This window comes from Conger conger, chromosome 2 (genome assembly GCF_963514075.1).
Source record: "Conger conger chromosome 2, fConCon1.1, whole genome shotgun sequence".
In the NCBI taxonomy this organism is placed as follows: domain Eukaryota; kingdom Metazoa; phylum Chordata; class Actinopteri; order Anguilliformes; family Congridae; genus Conger; species Conger conger.
The window spans coordinates 67,460,551-67,487,011 of NC_083761.1; the positions used below are offsets into that span (position 1 = coordinate 67,460,551).

The 26,461-nt window shown below is 45.4% G+C and overlaps 1 protein-coding gene across 1 annotated transcript in view; it reads left to right on the forward strand.

Annotated features, from left to right (window-relative positions):
* The window catches only part of cacna1g (calcium channel, voltage-dependent, T type, alpha 1G subunit), a 196,140-nt gene that overhangs the window by 143,428 nt on the left and 26,251 nt on the right, over positions 1 to 26,461 (forward strand). The window contains exons 21-27 of the mRNA XM_061232631.1: positions 5,661 to 5,729; positions 6,829 to 7,013; positions 13,779 to 13,905; positions 15,170 to 15,295; positions 15,436 to 15,525; positions 16,518 to 16,710; positions 19,491 to 19,541. Coding sequence (XP_061088615.1) covers positions 5,661 to 5,729; positions 6,829 to 7,013; positions 13,779 to 13,905; positions 15,170 to 15,295; positions 15,436 to 15,525; positions 16,518 to 16,710; positions 19,491 to 19,541 — 841 coding nt within the window. The remainder of the gene's footprint in view (positions 1 to 5,660; positions 5,730 to 6,828; positions 7,014 to 13,778; positions 13,906 to 15,169; positions 15,296 to 15,435; positions 15,526 to 16,517; positions 16,711 to 19,490; positions 19,542 to 26,461) is intronic.

A 26,461-nucleotide genomic window follows, 5' to 3' on the forward strand; every position in this document is an offset into this window, starting at 1 on the left:
ATCCTCATTGTGCTGGCGATAACTCTGAATGAATGTACAGTATCATGATGCATAACTGGCCTCACTGTTGCCCAAAAAGGCAGGTCTTCTGTCAGCACGATATTCCCTGTGTGGTGCGACAGCAACCTGTGATCAGTTGAACACCTGTAGTGTACAATTGTAGTGTTCAACACTTGTGGTTGAGTGAATACTGTGGTTGACTGAACACCTGAGGTCGATTGAACACCTGATGTCAATTGTGTCAATTGATGTCAACACCTGTGATTGGGTGAACACCTGTGGTTGAGTGAACGCCTGTGGTTGGGTGAACACCTGTGGTTGAGTGAACACCTGTGGTTGGGTGAACACCTGCAGTCTTCCTGCATTAGCTTTGCTCTGACAGAATGGTTACAGATCTCAGAGGGTGGATTCAGTGTTTATTTTTTCACTTTTTGTTTATGGAGTTCTCCTTGAAAAGTAAGTCAGCCAGTATAAGTATTCAGCCTAATCCAGATAAGATCATGATAAATTACCACCTCAAGTATTTCTTAGGTATAGGGTCCAAACCAATTAATTAAACATTTAATTAACCTAAATCATTTGGCATGTATTTAACCAAAATAAATTGAGTCATAAATAAATTGTTTGCCTTTTTGCGAAAACAAGTGCATCTCGAATAATACATTATAGTTCCCTCTCAAAGGATTTTCAGTCAATAGATGTCAAATAAGAATCAGTATTGCATTAATAACACTTTACCAATAGGTAGAGTGGCTCCATAGGACCAAAGACCAGGAATCAATGCATGATGTAAAGCATTTCTGCATGCAGTACATTCACCAATGCATTTTAGCATTGTTAGCACTGTATGGGGCATAACAGTGTGCATCTCCATTTAGCCATAGAGAGGAATGACGAGGCAGTGTAATTTGATAATGCACACATATTTTCATTTGAAGTTTTAAACAAAAATCAGGTATAGGCATCTCATTTCTTATCCTCTGTTTCGGCATTCAAGGATTTCCCTAATAAGGCTAATGCAAAAACACTGAGCAGTCAACTTGGTGAGCTCTCATTCTGCTTCACTTGTGCCTAATGAAACCAATTCCCTTATTAGTTCAGAAAAAAAAACCTGCCGTACAAACCCCAGGTGTGCCACAGATGTTTCCCGCCATGCTATTCTAGTTTTCCAGCAAGCATTGATTATTTCATTTTCACAATGTCGAAATGTCCATGCTGAAAATGTAAATGAAAGGACAGCGATATCCTAAAGATAATTAAAATAACCACAGCTTGATTGTTGAGGCAACATTTCTACTTTTAAGACCATGAGATGTTTAGCTTCATGTGCCCTCTTTTAGCATACAGGAAATAATGTCATCATAATATGGCCGGCATTAGAGTGATTAAATAGAAAAAAATATATATAACAAACCATGATGTCCTGGAGGTTTTGTGGAGGGTTTTTTTCTTTACTTCTCAGACATCCAAAAATAAACAACTTCTTAAATGTATTTTGTTGAGCAAGCTTCAAAAAAAAATCTTTGTTCATGTAAACAGAAAATATAAACACACACACACACACAAGCACACGGATAGAAACTGCGTGCTTATTTTGTTCCACATTTTGTGGAATGGCTGTAATTTTCAGCTTGCATAATGAGGTGGTTATTAGAACACGATGATTGAAGGAGATGCTTTGAGCTGTTCTGCATCACAGGAGCTCCCTAGCATGCGAAATGCAAATTGAATCCCAAATGCAGATCTATGAGGTCCGCGCTGCATCAACTTTATGTGAAGGCTTGCTGTGCCTTATTCTCGACTGTAGCTCATTTAGGATACATTTGGTTAATTGGTTGATGCTTTGGTTGGACACATGCCAGTGCTGTTCGTTAAGTGTGCTGATAAAAGCATTCGTGTCTTAGTGGTGCATTTACAGGACACCTGACGATTTAAGAGTTCTGTCTGGTCTACCCGGCCTTACCCCTTACTTTAGCAAAAGCGCTAGGGATACTTTATATTCGGCGTCTTTTATTATTTAGCTTACATAAACAAATGAAGAAGTTGTGTACTATTATGCAGTTTTTTTTAAATTGCCGCAATTACTTTGTTTACTTCGCGAGACTGGAACCGCTGTTTACAGACTGTTCGGTGAATCCGCTCTCCCCCCCTTTGGAATAGAGCGAGTGAAGATGAAGCCTTCTCCCCCCAGAGCATCGGGCCTCCGATGTGTCTGGGATTCCAGTGCTTATCCATTCATCTTCCCACACAGGGCCAAGGGTCAACGGAGTCTGGGTTGTGTGAGAGCCCGGCGCGTTTCAGGCCGCATGAAAGAGGCCGTGGCATTGGGCCGACCGCCGTTGGGGTAATTCCAGGTGTCTGAATGGCTCGCCGACGCCCTGCGCGGTTAGCCTCGAGCCGCGATGAAAACTCGCGTAGTTTTGGGCGGCTGTGGCCGCCGCCGTCCGCCTATAACGTGTGACTCTCTGATGGAACGCGCTGTCCTCCAGCCGTTTGAAGGGTGACAGGATGTGAGGATCCGTCGCTCCGTTGAAACGCGTTCGTTACGAGCGCGCTCCTATCGCCTTAACGCGGGAAATGAGGTTCCGCCGGTGCCCACGCAGAACGAGGCGGCGCCGCTCATTGATCAGGTTGCTGTTTGACAGCGTGGGGCGGATAGGCGCAGGGGTATCTGTGTTCTGTGGATGACAGAGTGTTATATGCTTTACGCCCCTGCTTTGCCCTTCACATCAACTCACACTCATTTATCCTCCCGAGTTTGCACAGGGGAGGGGAAGGGGAAGCCAGCACACAGAGTCAAATGGAAACGGATCAGGAAACAAATTCGCCAAAGCCTTTCCTGCTCTGCTGAGTTTTATTTATTTTTATTTCTTCTACCCAGCCAGGTTTTTTTTAAGTAATGGAAGACCTAAAGGCTCACTTGTACAGTATGCAATTATTTCCTTCAAACAAATTTAGTTTGAAGGTTTGTTTTGGACTTTATTTTCCACGGGATTAAGCTGCGTAATCCCTTTTTACCGCCCGTGCCTAAAGACCTCTGCTTTCTGGGTCTCTCCCTCCGGGGAGGGAGAATCATGTTTTGCACACTATGAAGAAAGATGCTTCTGGCTTTCAATTAAGTCTTTCAATTAAATCTGTGCATTTATATGCATGGATTTGTGTGTGTGTGTGTGTGTGTGTGTGTGTGCGTGTTTGTTTGTGTGTGTGCATAAAAGTTTCTCTGTGCAAGCTTTTGGATGGGCGATGGTGGTTGAACTGTCACAACAAATGATTTTGATGTCTGACCCACCTTCGCAAAGCAGGCCGGTTTCCTGAACTGTGAAGAGTAGTGAAATCTTCACTGGGGTGCAGGCCAATATGTCAGTATTTCCTGCACAACATCACTGCACTGCAATATTTTTATTCTCCTGTCCAAAGGAATCCGTCAACCGCAAGTCTATATTCATTTTTCTTCTCTTTTTTCAGCAATTATATTAGTATGGTTTATTTCTCACGACTTGAATTTTCCCTGGTCCCTCCATTCCTCAGTCAGTGTGCTGACATGATTTCCCTGCCCCTGCGCACTCTGTCGACCACGAAAAGCCATTTAGAATGAGACACTAGTGTATGTAGCCCTCCAAAAACTGCCAATGACCTGCTCATCCCCTCCCACCCCCTGCAAAAAGGGAAGAAAACGGAATTTTATTTCCATGAGACCTGAGAGCTTTAGGCTCCTACAGCTCTCAGCTCTAGTAATACAGAATTTGTTTTGACAGATGTCCTTATTCATAACTTTCGCTTGGATACGTTATGCATTCACATGAACAGCCGCAGTGTGGCTCATGGGATTCAAACATACAACCTTCTGGCTACACTGCATCATGGTAAATGTAGTATCACTGCAGCGCACCTGATATTTGGATTTAGTGCGGTCTTATTGGCATCTTACATATATTTGAGTTTCTACAGATTCAAGTTCAGTGCAGCAGTGGGTTAGGTATTTACTGATATTCATTTTTTCATATTGTACTAGCACAAGTACCATAGCAGACATACCCGAATGGCATGGGTTTGTGTGAGACGTTGTTCGGCTCCAGCTCGTGACAGAGTGGCATGGGTTTGTGTGAGACGTTGTTCGGCTCCAGCTCGTGACGGAATGGCATGGGTTTGTGTAAGACGTTGTTCAGCTCCAGGTCATGATGTCACTCGGAATGTTCCCAGTTGGGAGTGTTTTTCGGCATTTAGCAGCCATTCCTGCCGCATACGGGGAGGTCATGGGAAAGACAGCACTCAGGGCCTGTAACCCAGACAAAGGAGAGGCAGGATAAACAGGGAGGAAGCGCACTGCTCCCCGCATTCCCCCTGGTACTGCTCGTTTTTTCCCTTAGTCATTGTTTAAAATACAACACAGTTTCTCATCCCTGTCTGACAGAGTTCTCTCTGCTGTCTGCGGCCTTTCAGCCATGTTTTAAAAGGTGTCCAAGTTGAGTCCGCTTGCCTCTACATAAACCCAGCTAGTTACGTTTTCTGTAGGTTTATTCGTTCATGCATTCATCCACAGTTTTATCTCTGCAGTGCCTGGCCCTTGGGGGTCTTTAAATGCAGTCAGAGAATGGAGTGGTGGGGTAATGTGTCGGAAGTCAAGCTCTGCGGTAGAACAGTGCCTCGCACATACACATTAAGCAGGGTGGTTCCGCTTGCGTGAGGTCGGGTCGGGTGGAGAGTACCCGATGTGCGGTAGTAGGGTGGTAGAATGATGTTAAAAAAGAAAGGGAGGGGGGCCTGTAGCGTAGTGGTTAAGGTAAATGACTGGGACACGCAAGGTTGGTGGTTCTAATCCCGGGGTAGCCACAATAAAATCCGCACAGCCGTTGGGCCCTTGAGCAAGGCCCTTAACCCTGCATTGCTCCAGGGGAGGATTGTCTCCTGCTTAGTCTAATCAACTGTACGTCGCTCTGGATAAGAGCTTCTGCCAAATGCCAATGATGTGATGTAAATGTAATGGGAGATGAGAGGCAGCCGATCCCTAGTGATCCTGTGATGTGCTTGTCTGGAGGTGTGGCTGGGTCACAGGGCAGTGTAGGGCTCTGTACGCCGGAGAGAGAAGAGCTGGTGGTGAAGTGGACTGTAATTATGTCATGACCATGTAACTGGACACAATGACAGTAAGGCAATGGCAGTTAGATGTGTGAACCACCATGAAGGCCTGGGGCCATATAGCATAGCAAGTTGTGCCGGTTGGAGGATTTTGCAGGATTTTGCAGGATTTTGAAAGCAGCCTGCCTGCCATGATGGGTCTAGTGACTCCCGTGTCTCAGTGACATATACAGGGTGTGCCTGCATGTGTTTGTGTGTGTGTGTTCATGTATGCAAGAAAAGTGGCTTACATGAAAGGCTCTAATATACAGTATGAGGGTAGCACTAGGACACCTGCAAATCCAGTTCATAGATGAATTTGAGTTTTTCAGGCTGAAACTGGCACAGCGGTATTTCACTGAAGCGGTTGTATTTGTGCATATTCACGCACACTCTGCCCATCTTTGTGGACTTGCTGTCAGTCTTCGCTTTTCAGGAGACTCCATTTGATGTCCTCTCCACACTCAGCAGGCTGACCTGAATACTCTGTGATCCTCACGCTGACTCACCCGTCACTTCCACTTCTCGTCTGCCTCTCTCCGCAGGAGCGCATCTTTCTGAGGGTGTCCAACTATATCTTCACCTCCATCTTCGTGGCTGAGATGACAGTAAAGGTAGGAGATTGCTCCGGCATTTGTGCTCAGGTGGGGTCGCGATTCGCGGGTGAAGGTGCTCCCAGAGAAAGCCTGCTCCACTTCCCGCTCGTTTGTCTCTTCTGTTTGAATGTGCCGGAGTGCTTGGTGCTCACGCTGAACTCCGACCAGTTTGAATCGTTTCCCCCCCGGCAGTTGCCTTCGCTGCCGACCTGCAGCAGCTGATCTCAGACCTGCTGGGTAGAGGCTGTGCCTTCTGCTGTCAGGCCCTAAGAAACACTGTTGTCCTCTCAGCAGCTGCATGTGCCCCACTCCTGTGTGCCCAGACTGAGGTCTCTAGCGGGATTAAGCCCACCCTTCTACAAGACAGCTTCAGAAGCAACAGCTTCCATTTTAAAAAGTCTGTAAAGTGTGACTGTATTTGTTTTCTTAGTAAAATTGTAATTACATACAATTATCAGCATAAAAATGCACTGAAAATGATTTCGGTATGGTTTTTTGTCCTCATCACCACTCTCATTGCTGAAAACTTTTTGGACTTCAGAGAGACATTGACTGGCAAGCACAGTCAGAAGCTGTATTTTGGCTTTCAACAATGTGCCCGTTAATACTCCTAAGTGGAGGATTGTCTGCCAGAAATTCAAATCGTCTGTCTGAATTGAGATAAATGCTTCAACATCTCTGGAGAAGATGGAAAAGTTCAATAGTGTCAGTCAGTGCGGTCTGGGTCTGTATGCCTGGTCGCACCTACTCAAGGGTTTCAAGTGAAAATCACGCTGGAGGGTGATATGACTCAGCGGAGGTTAATTAACAGAAATTGAAAAAAACTATGCCTGTGGAACTAGACGACGGGGCACTGCAAAACCAGGCCATGATTCCCGAATTGTCAAAGTTCATTAGCGCCCGGATCATTTCATTTGATCTTTAATGCAAATCCACCAGCTACATCATTATTTACCTCCCCTGGGTCCGGCTGCTTGTCACCACTGTGCATGCAAATTGTGCTACTGTATCGCTCCGGCTGGGCTAGACGACGCAGATCCTGGATGTTTCCTAATAACTGCCTCACCTTCTGCATATAAACGGCGTGTTTCAGAGTGTGTGTGGTGGTGCCCTGCAGGTGGCTGCTCTGGGCTTCTGCCTCGGTCAAAACGCCTACCTGAAAAGCAGCTGGAACATGCTGGACGGCATGCTGGTGATGATCTCCGTCATCGACATCCTGGTGTCCATGATCTCCGACAGCGGGACCACGATCCTGGGCATGCTCAGAGTGCTACGGCTCCTCAGGACCCTACGGCCCCTCAGGTACCGGCCCCTGAGCCTCTATCGCCCCCTGTCTGCTGGGAGGGGTCACTGCCTTAAGCCAATTACTGTGCACTGCTTTTACACTGTTCTTTTACCAGACCAGAGAGAATGCCATCCGGAAAGACTTGTGTGTAATAAAGCCAGCTTTAACACCGGTATATGCAGATTTAGTCTGGGACGCAACCAAAGCAAAGTGTTATTTTGTGAAACAATGCAGTGTTAAACACGTTGTCGCACATCATTATGAAGTGTGTGGGGGCGGTACAGACCCAAGAGTATTGATTCATGCTGCATAGTGCTCATTGTTATTGTGGTGGTGCGGACTTCTTATTGTGGTGATTCTGTGTTCTCTATTGAAGCAGCCTGTTACAGTTCCTTTAAGGCAGATGTATGTATGTCCTCCGATTGCATAAGACACTGGCGAGACTGTTGTCATCACACTTTGCAGATACACCCTCCCACATAGTAGCAGGGATGCATCAAAAGCTCAGGTATACCTGCTCCATATGCCTATCAGTCACGCTCGCTATGAGGTCTCTTCATTGAGGAGATGCTGTCATGCCAGGCTGGCGTGGGCAGGTATGCACGTTACGTTGGTTTTATGCTCGTGCGATGCTGATTGTGACATGGACACACACTAGAGCCTTCGTGAATATTTAGCGAGCTGGGATATCTTCAGCTCCCACGGTGGTGCAGAAAGCAGTGTGAAACCGCTCCCCTGGGTGGTGTCTTTTGTCTTCCTCTCCGAGGCCTCCCGGTTTCTCCACGTATCCGTTTGATCCGATGTGTCCGGGTCTCTTCTCCCCCCCTCCTCACCCCTCCCACCTCGCGCTTCCTCTTTCCCAGACATGCACCTCCCACGGCACCACACTCCGGATCTCAGCCCTGAAATATTCATCGGGCACTGAGGAGAAGCATGAAAATCAAATATTCATTTATCTTGCACAATTTGCCTACAAAACACTCCAGACGCTCGCAGATGCTCCTAGGGTTCCACGTGCCATGCCCTTTGCTGGCACTGACCTCCAGTCTAAAATGGACACCTGCTCTGATCGCCATCACAGCCACAGGGGGACTCCCCCCCCCCCACCCCCACCCCCAGCCCCCACCAGACTGGAAGATTTGACTGTGCTACTGATCTGAAAATAACAAGCGTGGTGTAACTCCCTGAAATGAACAATGAACAATGTGATGTAACTCCCTGAAATGAACAATGTGTAATATTTAAACTGAAAAATGTCCTCCGTATCCCACAGTCATGCACAGAACACGTCTTTCCAGCTCTGAGTATTGTATGACATAAGGGCTTTGGTACTGTACATTGGTGACAGTTTGGTCTTAGCGTTGCAGTATTTTCAGCTGTAGGGCCAGTAATGAGCTTTTCAGTGGCAGTGCAGTTCCGCTCATGCAGAGAGATGATTAGCAAAGGCCAAGCGAATAAGTGGACAGTGACCAGCAGGCTGATTAAAATCATGAGCACATATCAAATAACTACATTTTTTTAATCAGCAAACATGGAGTCATTTAAAATTGTAAGCAGTTTTATCACCCCAGAGAAATGCAGGCTATGCACCCAGTAATACCTTGTAAAGAGGGAATAATGAGAGATGAAACATTTAAATATATGTATATATGTATTTTTTTTATTTGGCAGTTATTAGCAGCAGAAGGTTCCACAGGGTCATGAAACTCCTGATTGTACAATAGCTGTGCTGAAGTGCTGAGTAGATGTAACTTCTGAGAGCTGCAGACAGCATAGATGATGCAATCGATCTATCTGAAACCTGCCAAATTATATTAGAACTGAATCTATTTACTCTTTCCGGAAATTCAAATAAATTATTATATTATATGTAATTATTTTTAGCAGGGTGAATTTCTGGGATGTCTAAGATACAATAGAGATTGATCTATAGTACATAAAGCTCAATAGTAGATAAAATTGTAACCTGGAATTTGTAACCTGGAACCTAGTCCTAAAGTAGTGTGGCAAAGAAAACAAACCCCTTACGAATTTGGTAAGAATGAAAAGTGAACTTGAAATGACATGACAGAAATTCAGTGATATGGCTATGAAAACCTGAGTGACTAAACTCCTTTTTGGGTTGTTTGTATATTGTAGAGATTTTATTTATTAGATTCATTGGTCTTCTGCTGCTGTAGCCTATCCACTTAGAGGTTTGAGACGTTGTTGGTTCAGAGATGCTCTTCTGCACACCACTGTTGTAATGTGTGGTTATTTGCGTTACTGTCACCTTCATGTTAGCTTTGACTGAGATACTCAAACCAGCCTGTCTGGCACCAACAATCATTGCACGGTCAACGTCACTTTAATCACATTTCTTCCCCATTCTGACATTTGGTCTGAAAAACAGCTGAACCTCTTGACCACGTCTGCATGCTTTTATGCATTTATTTGCTGCCGCGTGATTGGCTGATTCAATATTTGCGTTAACAAGCTGGTGTACAGCTCTGCTTAATAAAGTGGTCGCTTTGTACATGTAGTCTATTCGATGTGTGACTGGACATTTTACTGTGTATCTATGCATGTGTGCAAGAGTGTGTGTGTTTGGGGGGTGGGGGTGTATGTGTGGGTGCACTAGCACATTATGAATATTAATAGTGCCATTACAGCTTGAGTAGGAAGGAGTCACTGTGTGTTTTCGCACCTGACACAATGATTTATCAGATCGGTTGGAGCAGGACACACACACCAATGTGTATTCATCACTGCTGTGACCCCCAGGTTGAGTCTGGCTGTCAGAGCAGTGTGAGTCAAGGGAAAAATGTGAAATCAGCCTGCATGTGAAATATGTCATGACCTTTTTGTTACATTTTGTATACATCCATTGTTTATGATTTCCAATGAAAGAAATAACCCCCAACCCCCTTTAAGATACTGCATAACACAGTTGTTTTCAACTCGGATCACTTTGCATTGTTGACAAATTCATATTGGACCTTGTGATTTATGATTCAGTTCCTTCTGGGGCTCCATTGGAAACAATCTGTCTCCAAACCCAAAAGCTAGGTTTAATCCACTAGCAAACATTAGCTAATGCTTTGCCCCTTCTTGATGAATGTGTTAATTGCTGGTAAATGGTTCGTTTTGTTCATTATAGTTAATTTCCCAGCTGTTGTACGATATTTCCAGATGATATCACATAAACTATAGCTGTTACTCAGACCATCAAGAACGCTATGTCGTTCAGCCTAATTACATTTCAGTTACGGTAATATGCAGTAAAGAAACCTCTTATGCAGGTATCTTCTTCACGGTGCAGCACTAGCTGAGTAAAAAGACTGGAACACTCTGTTGTCTAGATGGAAGTTATACCCAGGGGATCATTTGAGTAGCCGGGCTAAGGCACATGGGTTTTTTGTCTTTGTTTGCAAAGATAGCACTCAATTGACCACTGAGCCAAATTGAGCCTTAAAACCTGTACTGTCCATATATTTATTTAATAGGTGTGCTGGAATTGCATAGTCTGTCCTACATTGTGCATTAAACTGTATAAATAAGTAAACAGCTAAATAAATCATTCTATGGATGCATCATACTGTACAGTTAGCTATTTGTTTAGCATATTGGAGCTGCTGTAATGCTGTCCATGGAGCACTGCTGTATAGCATAGATGAGGAAAACTATTGCAACCATTATACTCTCATTATTACTGTGGAAGTTATCTGACTGCTTGAAAAAGTGCTGTCCCATGCAAAAATGTTGCCAAAAATGCTGTAATGCTCCAGTATATTTTGTGGCTTTATCCTGAAGGCAGGTATTTTCCAACTGTCAAAGAGCCAAGAGTAGGGAGCTGGAATTGAATTAATCTGGCAATGTAGTCACTTAGTGCCCCCTGTTGCCCCCCTGCCAAGATGTGTTTGAACTCTTCTTGTAGAGCAGATGGTCTGTATAGCCAGTAGCCATATAACTATGTCCATGTTGGCCCATGTTAATTTGGTCATTAATTATGAACAAATCCGTGTTTGTTTCGGGTTAACTAAAGCAGCTGAGAAATGGCCAGAAATGCAAGCTTGTATATACAGTGTTACCCAGAGAACAATATCATAAAAAGAGATGCAGATGAGCTATTCATGAGGACATAAGCAGCTGATTATTTCCATTTCTGAGAGCTACTTATGCATTTGTGAGTGCCTGTGCGTGTGTGTGTATGTGTATGTGTGTGTATGGGTGAGTGTGTGACCATCTAGCTTGTTTGTTTTTGTGCACATGTCTGTGTGTGTGTGCATGCACGTGTGTGTATGTGTGCATACATACGGTATGTATCTGTGTCCATGTGTTTGTTCACGTGTGTGTATGTGCAAGAGCGTTTGTATGTGTGTGTGTGGGCTTATGTGTGTATGTGCGTGTGTGTGTGTTTGTTTGTGTGTGGGTGTGTGAGCGTGTGTGCATGTGAGTGTGTGTGTGTTTGAGTGTGTGTGTGTGTGTGTGTGTGCGTGAGTGTATGTGTGCGAGTGTGTGTGTGTGAGTGTGTATACCCTCTGTTGAGGCTTGATTAATCACTTCAGTGGGCTGTAGGTTTGTAGCTCCTCAGATCCTAGTGGAGGGGAGGGCAGCTCAGCTGGAGTGTTCCCCTCCCTGCCGCCTGGCTGCAAGAGTCCTTTAATTACAGCCAGGAAGAATATATCTGCACTGGGAGCAAGTACACGTCTTAATGCCCTACTTCTTGTTTTTGTTTGTTTGTTTTTGTGTGTGTATGTGGGGTGGGGAGGGGGGGGCATTGGTGGGGCTAGAGATAGAAACAGGATTGAATGTAGGCACGATGTTGAAACAAAAGGTTGTTCAATCCTTTCTGTAAAGCAAAGAACACTGATTGATGTGCTATATGAATGTGAGAATAGTCTGGAGACATGTTTTGGACAAGTATCTGGGTGTGCGTTGGCCTAGAGAATGTAGGCTGGGAGTGGGGGGTGGGTCCAGGGAGATAGCAAGTGTGGACTAGTTGGGGAGAATAACAAATAATGATTGTGCCTGTAATTGTACAATCAGAAGGTGCATGTAGCTTCTGCTTGTGGATGTGCTGTACGGCTTTGAATTAGTCTGTGTTCTGACCTTAAAAGTTAAAGGTGGACCTACAGTAATTGCTGACTTCCTACTTAATTAAGGTTTGCAAGTAATTTTCATTATGAAAGAACATTTTTCTGAATAATTGATTTAGAAGGGATGTGAATGTCTTCTTTAATTTAACCTGAGTCTGAAAGTGTGAAAATGCCCTAAAACAAAAGCTGAAAAGATGAAAAAATGAAAGAAATGATGAAGAAAATTAAAGGGAGGGTTTTTATGATGCTTCCTGAATGTAAGTACTCCTAAAGGAGGAATTTAACAGCTGTGTCTAACCATAAACTGTCAGGTAACAGACAAACCTATTAGAGCCACACGAGCAGCAAGCCTCACACTATCCACTGCTCCCATGCAGCTGCTTGAAATACAAATGAAATCTTACGACTTGTGTGAGTTGCACTGAGACCCCTCTCTCAATGCACATTTTGTCCTGCCTCAGCGTACCAGCAAACTGCACAAGCCCCTCAGCAATACTGCCCTCTGTGGGTAGAATTAAACATTAGACTGAAACTTTGTGAGTTTGGATAACAGTCATGTGTATTGAGGTCAGTATAATACGCATAGGGCAGTGTGTAAGTTGGGAAATTACACAGAACCAGTCAATGGAGGTTTAATGCAATATGGATTATATAACAATGCCTCACCAACAGTTCAAAGGTCACTTAAATGTTTTGGCTGTCAGTTCAATGACAGCCATGTCTATGTTTGCGAGTGTATTTTCCGTGTGTGTGTGAGAGTGAGTGTGCGTGTGTGTGTGTGTGTGTGTGTGTGTGTGAGTGAGTGTGTAAGTGTGTGTGAGTGAGTGTGTGTGTGTGTGCGTGTGCGTGTGTATGAGTGTGTGTGTGTGAGTGTGTGTGTGTGAGTGAGTGTGTGTGAGCGAGTGTGTGAGTGTGTGTGTGTGTGTGTGTGTAGCTGTGTGATTCATGGATCCACCTCAGGGGTTGACAGCACGAGTGCTTGCACCCTGTGCCATGTTATTAATAATAAAGTGCCGCTGTCACATAATCAGTTTAATTAAAGCTGTCTGTCCCTACTGCAGAGCTGGGATGCTGTGGAGCATCTCACCTGCTTCACAGTTGAGCAGGCAAAGTGCAAAGTGCCACAGAAAAACTTTTCAGGAAATGGTGTGAAACAGCATCTCTGTGATAATTGGTTTGACTTGCTTTGCATGGGGTGTCATGGGAGAAGGGCCGACTCACTGACAGAGCAGTGAGGAGCAGCGCTGATCAACTCTGACCTCCTCTGACAGAGAGTAAAGGAGGAGCAGCACTGATCAACTCTGACCTCCCCTGACAGAGAGAAAAGGAGGAGCAGGAGCCAGTTTCCCCCGTCTGGGCTTAGCCCAGCCATCCCTGTTAATATCCAGCACACTTTTTCTGTTACTACTTTTGTGTGAAAGTCACTACTTTTGAGTTACAAATATACAATTTAAGTTCCAAACTGAGACTTTTTTAACAGACTGTCCTTACATAGACATGGTAAGGCTATTTTAAAAATGACACATTCTCTGTTGTTTTTAACACATCTGCGTTGAGAGTGTGACAGCTCCATGACTGACCGTGCACTCCGAGCTCTGAGCATTCTCACTCCCTCTGTTTGGGTGTTGAGTTCATCCTAACCACTGGCTGAAAACGCTGCTGTTTCTCGCTCTGTGCTTAAACACATCCGCTGCCCCATCGCAGGGTGATCAGCCGAGCACCGGGCCTGAAGTTAGTGGTGGAGACCCTGATGTCCTCTCTGAAGCCCATCGGGAACATCGTGGTTATCTGCTGCGCCTTCTTCATCATCTTCGGCATCCTGGGAGTGCAGGTGTGTGCGTGTCGGCTCCCCCCACCCTCTTCACCCCTGTCATGACACACATTATGAATTACTTGTATATTCACTCTCAGAAATAAAGGTATGAAAAAACCCACAAAGCCTGTTGCTGGGGCCATACCCTTTTAGGGACATTAAATTGTCAGCAATATATAATTAATTTGTACTTTGCTTGGAAAATGTACTAATTTGTACCCAGAGAGAAGATTACTGTACTTTCAGGGGACATTTGGGAAAGAACAAAAATGTAGAAAGGGTGGAGAAAGAATCAATTACGGTTTGCCCAGAGGTTACGACGGAGTGGATGCAGTTTAACATTTTCTTCACTTGAAACAATGCTCACTCCAATGCTTAAGATGGCGGGTTTTGCTCTAATCGAAGCAAATGTAATTATCCGTCGGTTTCAAATGATATTCACCGCGCGCTGTGGCTCTCCCACTTGGCCTGAGCTCAGGCCCAAACCCTGAAATATAATTTGATAGCAGGATTGGCAGGTGGAAAGCAGCAAGGTCACTTGGCACGGTGCGTAGGGAGAAACCCGCGGGAAGGAATTCAATGTAAATGAAAGAGTGGAAGCCATCGTGACCCCAGAGCTGGGATTCCACTTATCAGCTGGCGAGCAGGTCCGTAGAGAACCCCTTTCATTGCCTTCAGCCTGCGCGGAGCTTCACAGGGGAGGCTCCGGCACCATACAAAAGCAGCTTCCCGTGAATCTCTCTCCATAATTCATTTGTAAGGTTGACTTCCTTCACATTGGTCCGCTGGTGCATCTCAATGGAGGAACCCGTCATCCCTGATTTAGGATTTATTCTTCTGAAATGAGTTTCCGCTCTTTGCCAACGTGACCATTTTGCACCCATCACCGGGGAGTAAAGTTCTGCCCTTTCATTGAGTGGGGTATGCCAGGTTTTGAAAATGAAAACCGTAACTGTGCTGTTTTTTTGTGTGATTTTCCATTTCTCTATATCTTTTCCTGATTTTGACACAGGTGACACGGTTTGTTAGATAATGATTTTTGACTGATTTTCAATATATAATGTTTCCCAAAATGAGTATGTGAGTCACCTGCCATTTCTTATATACCTGCAGTACCCTCCTGGGCACAACCCGTTCCCATTTTGCATGGATTCATAGGAACAGTAAATTAAACATTTATTCATACAGAATAATGGATGTAATGCTGAGTGAGACAGCAGGGGTTTGTGAGAAGGTGGAGGAAGTATATGTATCGCAATAAAAACATGTCTCTTTCCCACAGCTCTTCAAGGGAAAATTCTTTGTGTGTGACGGGGAGAACATCAGAAATATCACCAACAGGTCTGACTGTGTTCTGGCCAATTACAAGTGGATCAGGCGGAAGTATAACTTTGACAACCTGGGGCAGGTGAGACAGACCTCTAAATATCAGAGCAGATTGTCAGTGGTTTTGATGTTTTTTTTTACTATGGAAATACAAATGCTTAAAGAAATATTTGAATCCCCTCTCCCTCCCACTGGTCTCCCCTCTGCTCTCTCTCTCGTCAGGCCTTGATGTCTCTATTTGTTCTGGCATCCAAAGATGGCTGGGTGGACATCATGTACGATGGACTAGATGCTGTCGGGGTGAACCAACAGGTATACACAACTCCTGGGCACTGCAGATATGTGAATAGGTAGAAGTACATGTATGCATGGGTGTGTATGTACAGTACTCTACAGTGTGAGTGTGTGTGTGTGTGTGTGTGTGTGTGTGTGTGTGAAATACAATTAACATGACAGAACTAAAGTAGATAGAAATACATTGTTTACATGACTTAAATTCATTACCAAGACAAAATGCAACAGACAAGAAATACCTTCAGTTTTGAATCAGGCTGTTATCTAGAGATCTTAAAACAAAGGTTGGTCAAGCAGCAGGACTGGAATTAAAGCCATAAAATAGCAGGCCAGCCGTTCTGTCTCTGCCTCAAACAGCTACAAAGTTATCTACATTTTTAAGCTTCTTACTGTCCCTTTTGCTTGCAGTCATCCTTTGATGGCTTATTATGTATTCTTTCCCCTCCGAAGACATCAATTTCCCCATTTTTATTCAAGAAGCTGTCTGAAATTTGAATGACTATGGCTAGCTCAGTACAATGGCTGTGAGCAGCTCTATTTGAACAGCGGTGTGGAGGCAGTCAGCACTACGCACAAACCCTGCCGCTCACGGGTATGAATGGAGACGCAGCATTGGGCCTTAATTATCTGTTTCACAACATGACCTGCTTACAGCCCATACTGTACATGCTAGGACTTCTTCAAGATTTTCATTGAGCATCTGTAGGTAAAAAACATCTAGCTGGAGCAGGAAGAAGTATTATTGTCTATATCAGTTGTCCTGGAAAGCTACATGGTCTGCTGGTTTTTGTTGTGATTCTCCACTTAATTAATCAATTAGAGCAGTTGATTACACAGTTAACTCACCCCACCTGGTAACCTGGGTCTCGCCAGGCTGCTGATTTTAAGGTAAAAACAAAAGCCAGCAGAACCAGTAGCTCTCCACGACCAGGGTTGGAGACCACTGGTCTATATTCTATAAATGTAACAACCTGTTCTTCTTTTTCTGTGCGTTTGTGTCACCTTCACAGCCTGTGGTGAACTACAATCCCTGGATGCTCCTGTACTTCATCTCCTTCCTGCTGATCGTGGCGTTTTTTGTGCTCAACATGTTTGTGGGCGTGGTGGTGGAGAACTTCCACAAGTGCCGACGCCACCAGGAAGCGGAGGAGGCCAAGCGGCGGGAGGAGAAGAGGCTGAAGCGCATGGAGAAAAAGAGAAGGAGTAAGGAGAAGCAGATGTCTGGTCGGTAGTCTTTCCACATCTTTCTGAGTCCTGCTTGATCTTATCTTAGACAGAACGCGGAGTAGAGCTGCGTGAAAATGACGCCCCCCCCCGCCGAACCCTCTGCCTCGCTCTTGCCTCGCTGTGCATTCGGGCCCCGCCCCGCCCCGCTGCCTTGCCCGTAGTTGCCGCGCCTGGGGAGGTCGCCGGAGCATGCCTCTCGTTGTGCAAAACGAGCCGGGATCTGCATGACGGTCGCCCGTGCAGAGAAAGAGGGGCGTGAGCGTCGCCGTGTCCGAAGAGTCCGCCCTCTCCCCTCTTCTCCCACATGCAGGGCAGCGCAGCCAGAGAGGCAGTCAAACGCCACAGTGTCGCGGCCCTGAGGGAGCTAGCGCAGCCTCAGGCTGGCTCCACCCCCCCCCCCCCCCCCCCCGCTATTTCCCACTCCCCACCGCCAAGCGCGACATTCAGACAGGTGATTGGACGTGCCCCATGCCTCCCCGTTCACGCTGATTACCGTGGCAGTTTCCTCTGCGCTGCCTGCCCACAGCCCTCATGTCAAACTCAAGGGTGTAATAATCAGTGATGTTGACAGATGGAATGCATTTAGCTTTTAGAAAGAGCTTTTGAGAAATACAGATGGACATGGTACTTCAGCTGTGAATTAAACAACTACTTCCGTTCGCACAGTAAACAACAACTTCACTTCGTAAGAAGTGCGCAGTCTGATCATTTACGTAGCCTCTGATAATTGGGACACGATGTTCATCTCACATGTCAGGTTTAAGGCCTGACCACATCGCCCTTCAGATGATATTTGCGTATGCCCACATTCAAATTTTTTGGTCTCTGTGGCCTCAAAGAGGTGTAAGAATTCCTCAAGAAGCCGTCGAGTTGCACCGGTCACATCTACACACACTTTCCACTGGCTCATTGCGACCCTTCACCCCCGGGGTCAGAGGTTGCAGCTCTTCTGCACAGTATTTGCTCTCGAGGGCCCTTATATGTTCACGTCTGTTTATGGATGCCTTTTACTGATTGGTTCACGCATCATTAATTTGCTTGACTTCATTGTTTCTACAAAGCTCTCGCCTCATTGCCTCTACGCTTAGCACAGTCACAAGCCTACGCTTTTCAGTTGCTGGGAATCATTCGCTCTCAGGTGTGGACGGCTGACGCGGCGCCGCGCTAAGCACAGAAATCCAGGGGTAAAATAAGAGGCCTGCTCCAGTCTCTTCGCGCGAAAAGAAAAACGTGTTCGTACAGGTTCATACAGGCACCGTGCGGCACAAAGGGCTTCCTGCGTTCGTAACAGATGCTTTCAGGGAGACGAGGAAGAGGGGTGCGAGAGTGTGTTAAAGTCATTTTTTGGTTGAGACTTGTGAGCTTGAGAAAAAGGTGGTGTAGAGTAGCTGGGAAGCTGCAGGGTTTGAAATTGCCCTCTCGGAAGCATGCTGTTAGCCTGTGCCGTGTTAGAAGGTCAGATATGGATTTAAAGGGGAAGGTAGTCATCCGTTTGTCTCAGAAGTAGACCAAATACATCTAGCTCTGCAGTCTGCCATCTTCAACTGTATCGCTATATCGACATTGGATTGGGATTGTTTCTGTTCAGTGGTCCTCTGGGTGGTGGTGTGCTGGCTTTTGTTGTTACTCAGTTAACTCACTTCGCCTGGTTTATTGCGTCTGAATTGGTTGTTGATATTAAAACAAAAAACAGCACACTGTGCAGTTCTCCAGGACCAGGAGTGAGGGCCACTGCCTCAGATGAATGGATGCTTTATCCATTATACACTCACCAAGCACTTTATTACATATTTATTAGACTTATTTTTTTTAACTTCTACTGCTGTAGCCTATCCACTTAGAGTTATGATGCATTGTGTGTTCAGAGATGCTCTTCTGCATACCACTGTTGTAATGTGTGGTTATTTGCGTTACTCTCACCTTCCTGTCAACTTTGACCAGTCTGGCCATTCTCCTCTGACATCTCTCATTAACAAGGTGTTTCTGTATGCAGAAGTACAGCTCACTGGATTTTGCACCATTCTTTGCAAACTCTAGAGACTAGTGTGCTTGAAAATCCCAGGTGATTAGCAGAGATGGTCAAACGACCCTGTCTCCCAACAACAATCATTCCACAGTCAAAGTGACTTCGATCACATTTTTTTCACATGCTGATAGTTGAGGTGAATATTAACTGAAGCTCCTGACCCATATCTACATGATTATATGGATTGCACTGCTGCCACATAATTGGCTGATTAGACAATCGCATGAATAAGTAGGTGTAATAAAGTAAAAATGATCCTAATAAAGTGCTCGGTGAGCGTATATTCCAAATAGTAAAACAAATTTAAAAGACTCTTTCTTGTTAAAAAATATAATAAAGTTTGATACTGCTAATAGCTAATAGCACTCTCAAAAATAAGAAAATAGTCATATGATATACGTATGAGCCGAAATGTAATCGCATATATAATCACCTTTCCCCATGTTCTTGCCTGCTGTATGAGTTGAAGAAGGTGCAAATGAAGCTGAAATAAAACATCCTTCAAAATGTCCTTCTAAAAGCTTTTTAAAATCTTAAATAATTCCACAAACCCTTTAATGCGGTGTGGGGCAGATCAACGTGACGCCGCAAGCTGACGACGGACTCACTGGAAATACTGCGACTAGGCAGTGTCCTCCAGCGCGCTCTTTCAGTGCACCTCTCCTCTCCTCCTTATTTCCCATTCTCCAGCTCTTCCCTCCGTCTGATTAACATGGTCTCGTTCTTCTAGATGTAATGCTGAGACGTGTCAGTTGGGCTGGCTCAGGAGACACAGAGACAGGTACTGAGTTCTGGCATGCCTGTGTGTGTCCGCTGTGGTTCAGTCAGGCCCACTGCTGTGTGAAGGGGAGGGGAGGGGGGGAGAGGCGGGGGTGGTGGGCACCACCATCAATGCCCCAGCCTCTATTGAGCCTGAACTATTGACCGGCGTCTGTGGGAGTCTTGTGTGTCGGTTCCCCACCACTCATACTCTGCACCAGTCCATGCCCGGCCCGGTCAGGCAGGTTGCCTTGCGCTCACTCGAGGGGAGAGAGATGCTAAAGGGAATGCTGAAATAGCATACTGGATGCTTGAATAATAACAATGAAGGAATAATTGACTGGACCTTCACAACATCTTTACGGAATCTGCGGAAATGAAATCAAATATTTGTATCATTCTTTCCAGTTAGAAATAATAATGGAACGCTTTTAAAGTTCCAGCAAAAAACGGACTCTTTGAGCAGTAATGCTACCTTTGTGTGCGTGTGTGTGTGTGTGTGTGTGTGTGTGTGCAGATTCTGTACACTCCATCACACATCGATACCCCTCCCCCAGCGCAAAGCCTCCTGACTGTCTCTGAGCGGGATTCACTCTGTCAGACCACCTCTCTGGTCGGTATGCTTCAAGTTTCTCTCATTGGTGGTCCTCCCAGTCCTGTCACACACGTGACACTGTCTCCACGGTGATTTTGTCGGGGTGTTTAATTCCACATCGCTCATGGTTGTTCAGACGTGCATGAGTGTAAAAAATTCATGTGTGGCCCAAGTGTTGAAGACATACACCATCTTCTGTCCAGGCGACCTTGTGGGTGACTTAGAGAGAAAGGATGAAAGGGATGGAGTGGGTTTGGTTCAGGGAGGAAAAACTGATATTGAAATTTGGAGTGCAAAGCGAAATGTTGGAGTCGGAGCAGACAGAGAGCTGTCCATGAAACGTGGTTCAGGTTATGTCAGAGCACATTGACCTCAGTCACTCTCCATGCGCAATCAAAGTATGGCACCTCTATCTGTGAGCGCTATTCAATTATTTCCATATTTATGCATTCATGGACAGAACAGAACAGATGGACAGATCAAACAATTACGTGTGAATAGCGGTGTTAATTTCACATTATCACCCTCAATGTGGCTCACTGAGGTTTCAAAGGTTTCAAAGTTTCAAAGCTTGTCCTCAGATGTTTTGGGTTCGGTCCAGGGGAGGTTTTCACTGAGCGGAAAAATTGCGGTTCATTCGATTTGTGTTTCTCTTTTTTTTTTTGCCTATTTGATTGACCCAGAAGGTCTGATCCGTTCCCGTTGCAGCTGTGACTGAACAATTCTCTCTGCGTTTCCCGGCAAGCGTTTCCACCTTTTCTATCTGTACGCCCGGGCTCCCTGTCTGAAGCGCTTTTACTCTGCGCTCAGATCCCTTCGCCCTGTCAGGCCTGGGAGCTCTGCCTCTCGCTGGAAAATTGTGTTTTCTAGGGTTTGAGATTTTCACAATATTTCAGCGTCCAGGAGTCCTTGGGGATTTCTTTTTTTAAATCTCTGGTGGTTAATCCTGGGATTCCTGAACAAACGTTTGGTACTTTTAGTGCTGAAATGCACAAAGAATAAATGGGTAGTATTTTAAACAGAATTTTATACAGACTTTATACCATTAAACAAAATCTGTATTCTAGATAGTAAGCTAAGATATGCTAAAATGTAAGCAATTTGATTGTGGCCAACATAAAACTAAAAACATTAGAAAAATTTTAGCATAGAAAAAAGCTTTAATTTTTTGGTCTTGTAGCACAGCGTGTGATGATATTTCCTTTTAAACAGAGCTGCAATGCAATCAACGCAGGAGAACTAAATGGCCGTCATTTGCAGTCAGCTCTGAAAGCATTTCATCGAGCGGCTTTTTGGGAGCGAGGAAGGAATCCATCATCCTGTGTACTTTTGTCTGGCTTTTCTTTGTCTCTTCGTTATGATGAGCTTGTGAATATTCTCGAGCCTCCAGAATGAATCACTCCACAGTGTTTGCATTGTGCTTATGTCTTGCTAAGCTTTTTAAAAATGTTGCCGAACTGCCAGTGAGCTTGAAGCCGCCATGATTTTGCTTAAACCGTCTTCCTACATTGATGGACAGGGTAATTTGTTTGGCACGGAAGGCTATGAAGTTTAAAATGTAGCCAAAAAACAGGGACAGCATTTGAATGCTTTCTATACTGTATGCCAGTGATTGTGCTTGCTTGCTATTAGGATTTGGACAGAATTAACAAATATTTTTTATTGAAATTGTAAATAAGTAAGTAAGTAAGTAAGTAAGTAAATAAGTAAATAAGTAAATAAGTAAATAAGTAAATAAATAAATAAATAAATGAATAGTTCCCTGTTCTGTTAATCTCAATAAACCTCAGGAAATCTCAGGATCCCTTTTCGGGTCTCCAAACCTGGTGTTACCCACAGGATCACGTGTCCAGACCCATGTAAGGTCCCGGCTCCCGAGAGCAGATCCGCTCATTAGTGACCCCACTGCCCTGAGCACGACGTAAACACAAGTCACGAGGCACAGGATGGCACGGCCAAACCTGACCGCACAAAAGCCCTTCAGCTTGCATGCCACTGCTTTGTCACGGTCAGTACGGGCTAAAACGTCCTGTGTCCGTGTGACACTGCTAATGTCAGAGGAATGAAGACATCCTCAGACTTCCACATATTTACACCGCTTTTGAAAATGGAATGCTCTGCTGCATTTTATCTACATTCCAAAGCAGAATACCTCTCATTCAAGAAAAGCAGAACAGCCCCGTTGTTTTAACATTCCTTTGAACGACTGAGCTACTTTGACTTTTTGAACGAGGGGCGAGTAAGCGGAAATGTTTTTTGTTGTTTTCCAGTTGATAATGTGCTAATAAGCCCTTCCTGTGTGATTGTACATGCTTTAGTGCCGGGGCTCGGAGCGATAGGCCACCCGCTGCTCTGTCAGCGTCTGTTCCCCCGGTCACTGCGGTCCCATTGAGCGAGGCTGCCTCTCTCTCAGGATCAAAGGTGCTGCTAAATAAGCCAACGCAGTGGTGTAGCCTGAGCCATCTGCCTCTCCTCTACCTGCGTCCTCCCTGCACTGGATACTGAGTCATCTTTACTCTACCTGCATCCTCCCTGCACTGGATACTGAGTCATCTTTACCTGCGTCCTCCCTGCACTGGGTACTGAGTCATCTTTACTCTGTCTGCGTCCTCCCTGCACTGGATACTGAGTCATCTTTACTCTACCTGCGTCCTCCCCGCACTGGATACTGAGTCATCTTTACTCTGTCTGCGTCCTCCCTGCACTAGATACTGAGTCATCTTTACTCTACCTGCATCCTCCTTGCACTGGATACTGAGTCATCTTTACTCTGTCTGCATCCTCCCTGCACTGGATACTGAGTCATCTTTACCTGCGTCCTCCCTGCACTGGATACTGAGTCATCTTTACTCTACTTGCCTCCGACTTTTCTGCAACAGAGAATTTGTTTGCTGTGAGCCTGGGAATCCTCCTCTTTTTTCAAGAGGGGGCTTCCCCCAGAAGTGTGTCTGGTTGCCTTTTTCTGCTGACCCACACTGCTATCCTGCACACTCATCCTCTAGTAATTTTACTCACTAGTCTGAACCTTCAACACCAGTAGGTCCCTACATCACTGTCGCTCTGTCATGGCCCAGTCAGAGTGCGTCTATCGCTGTGAGGTTCAAACACAGCCATACGACTACAGAACCCTCTTCATCGTCACCACCGGTTACCCTCTTGCTGTAAGACGGAGATGCGTGGCAGATTATGATAGACAGTAGCCTGTGTCAGGACAATGCTGGGAGGTCCGGGGTCTTGTGCACAGAGGGTTGGACATGTAATATCCTCTCTCTTTACCCAGTCAGTGGGGAGACAAAGTGACAGGAAGAGAAAATTAAATTATACTGTGTAACCTCTACTTTTGGCAACAGAAGGCGGTGCAGTTGCTTATGTAATCTGGCAGTGAAAAGCTCTGTTCTCTTTTTTCACTCTTTTCGAGTTCTTTATGTAACTCCAAGAACCGTCGCTTCACAAAATGAACAGATGGCCTCAAAATTTCTGAAGGAACAGAAATTTACCTCAATATATATTGATATTAGATTACACTATGTGTGCTTTCTCAAATTCCCAAAAGAGATATCTTTTAATTGCATTTGTTTGTTTGATATACAGTATCTGATGCCCAAGAAGCACCTTTTGAATACATTTCAGAGCGGTGTTTGCCAGGGTTCAGCAAACTGCACACAAAATGGATGCTGAAATGTTCCGTCTGTGCTGGAAATTATTGTTAGATCTAGTTGTATGAGAAACATGTTTGCAGATGGTATTTACTGTAAAAAAAAGTCAATTTGTTCTAAACTACCAAGTTTGTTTAATCCGTTTGAATTCCCAGTCACATGTTTGAAAGGGGGAAATGCAGTTATTTCTGTGCATTAGAGTGTTAAAACCCTTTTTGGCGAACAGCAGAGAGGGGAACAAAGAGATTAGGATGAGGACGCTGACGCTCTCTCCGCTGTATAATTGTGAAGATCAGTCATTTGACAAATGCCACGGGACGCGCCGATCCATTCTTCTATTTCTGGGTCACGCTTCACAGTAGCAGGTTCCTCAAAAGTTTTCTCCCCTCCTTTTCCCCTCTCTCTCTCTTCCTTCCTCTCCCTTGTTCTGTGGTGTTTCTGGGTTCAGAAAAGGTGATTAATAACGGCAGCCATTAGGCGAGTGCCGCTGTCTGTGTCACAGAGGCAGGGACTGTAAGAAATGACCCTGCACTGCGAAGGCCCAGAGCCGGCCTCATCAGCAGATGGATATCTCTTGGCAGGAAGTGCCCCTGACGTATTTCACAGTATTAATGTTTCATGCAGTAGGTGTAGTTAACAGCATTAAGCATGGGGAACAAGGTGCCTATGAATCCTAGAGCTATGGTTGTACAAGCACACGCACATGCGCGCACGCACACACGCACACACGCACACACGCACACACATATACTGGGCCTGGTGTTTTATGTTTTATGTTTTATGTAGGGACGGGCTTCATGAGTTGAGCTCAGTTCACAGTCCTCCAGAGGAAGGTAATAGGGGGAAGAAAGGGAGGCCTGGTTCATGTAAGCCGTGGTTGGGCTGATGCCCTGGTGGTTAGAACAAGCGAAGCATACTCAAATAGAAATACCGGCTCTCTACCAAGGTTAAAGCCAAAATACTGCGTATCACGTGAGATGTGATTTTTGTCTCAAATGAAATGAAATCCGCCACCAAAAACATCCTGTATGTCAGAATCGTGGCGTTGATGTATCCAGTAGGCCGCGCCTGTTCTGCTATGCTAAGAGCCCATTGACCTCCGCCCATCATCCCCTCCGCCCTGTGACCCTCCCTTCACTCACAGCCGCATAGTCGCCGTAGTCGTCTGCCTTTGCCATCCAGTGTCCATTCCAGACGGCCATCTCGCTCAAGTCAGACTCAGAAAGAAGTGTGTGGTTTCTTTACCATGTTTATTCGCATGCCTTGTGTGCGCCTCTGCCTGTGTGTGCTTGTGCATAAGCATCTGTGTGTAATGTGTGTGTGTGCGTGCCTGTGTGTGTGTGTGTGCGTGTGCGTGTGCTTTGTATGTGCACTCGTGCGTGCATTGTCTGTCTGTGTGTGTCTTGTGTGTGTGTGTGTGTGTGTTGTACCATGCCCTGTCATTGTGGAAGATGTCATGATTTTTCTTTCTCTCTTTCTTCTGGACTCCTCAAATTGCTCGATTGCTCCTTTTTTGGCTGCTATTTTGTGTTTGTTTCCTTGTTCTGTATCTTGGGTAATAACAGTGTTTAACAGGGCAGAGCATTTGGGAAATCCAACAGAATTCTTTTGATTGTACTTGTTTTTCCTTATTGTGCACAGATCACCTTTGACTCAATGTAGGCTGGGCTTAAAATACCATTTCAAATACCATTTTATTTCAGAACAGGCTTCAGTCACAGCAGATGGCAGTAAAGCCAGTCTGCCCAGCTTATATTGATTCCTCTGTGATGTCATCGACAAACAAGGTCAGGTGGGTAAAGCCACTTGCATCCCAATAGTAAACCGGTTAACCAAAAGGAGAAATGAACAGCTATCTGTGCATTCAATCAGAGAGAAAGACTCCCTGGTGTAAAATCCAGCTTGAAATTACCAGCTACCAGGTGTTTCAAAACATAGCTTCAGCTGGTCACACCATGTTGAGTATAGAGCTGGTCTGAACTGGTCAACTAGCTCCCAGCTGTTTCAAAACCTAGCTTGAGCTGTTTTTTTCAGCAGGGCTGATAAAGGTTGTCACCATCCAGGCCTTGGCATCTCTCACCCTCTGCCAGAGTCCCTATCGGACACTGGCCACAGTCACCCTAACCATTACATCCACCCCGACCCAGCTCACTGCCCCCACACAGACCCCTTCCCCCAGCACGCAATACCCCGCCACCCTCAGGCCCACTGACAACACGGTATAGTCCCCCGGCTCCGGGAAGAAAACTATGAGACTAGAAGGTTCACTGCTCATCGGCGCACATAGAAACAGGACTCTCCAATGCTGCGAATGCTGCGAAGACTTCCGCAACACCGCCACAGCAGAAACACAGTGGTTTTGGGAACCTCCCCTCCAGCCCTGTATACCGTAGGCTCTCAGAGTCAGGCCCTGTTACCACGTCAGCAGACCACCTCTCCCTGTCTCCCTATATTCAGTGACATGGCGTCTTTCACAGGTGTATGTGGAGAGCGTCAGCCTTACGCTGGCCCTCCCCTCTTATCACTGTCTGTGCTGTTGTGTGTAGTTACATGATGGCGGATCACACCATGTCTGTATTTCCCAACTGACGCGCTGAGGTACAGGCTGATACCTGCATCTTTTCTGCTAACTTTTCATTTCCTCCCTTTTTAATGGCTGTTTTTTTTTTGTTATCATGGATGCATCTATTA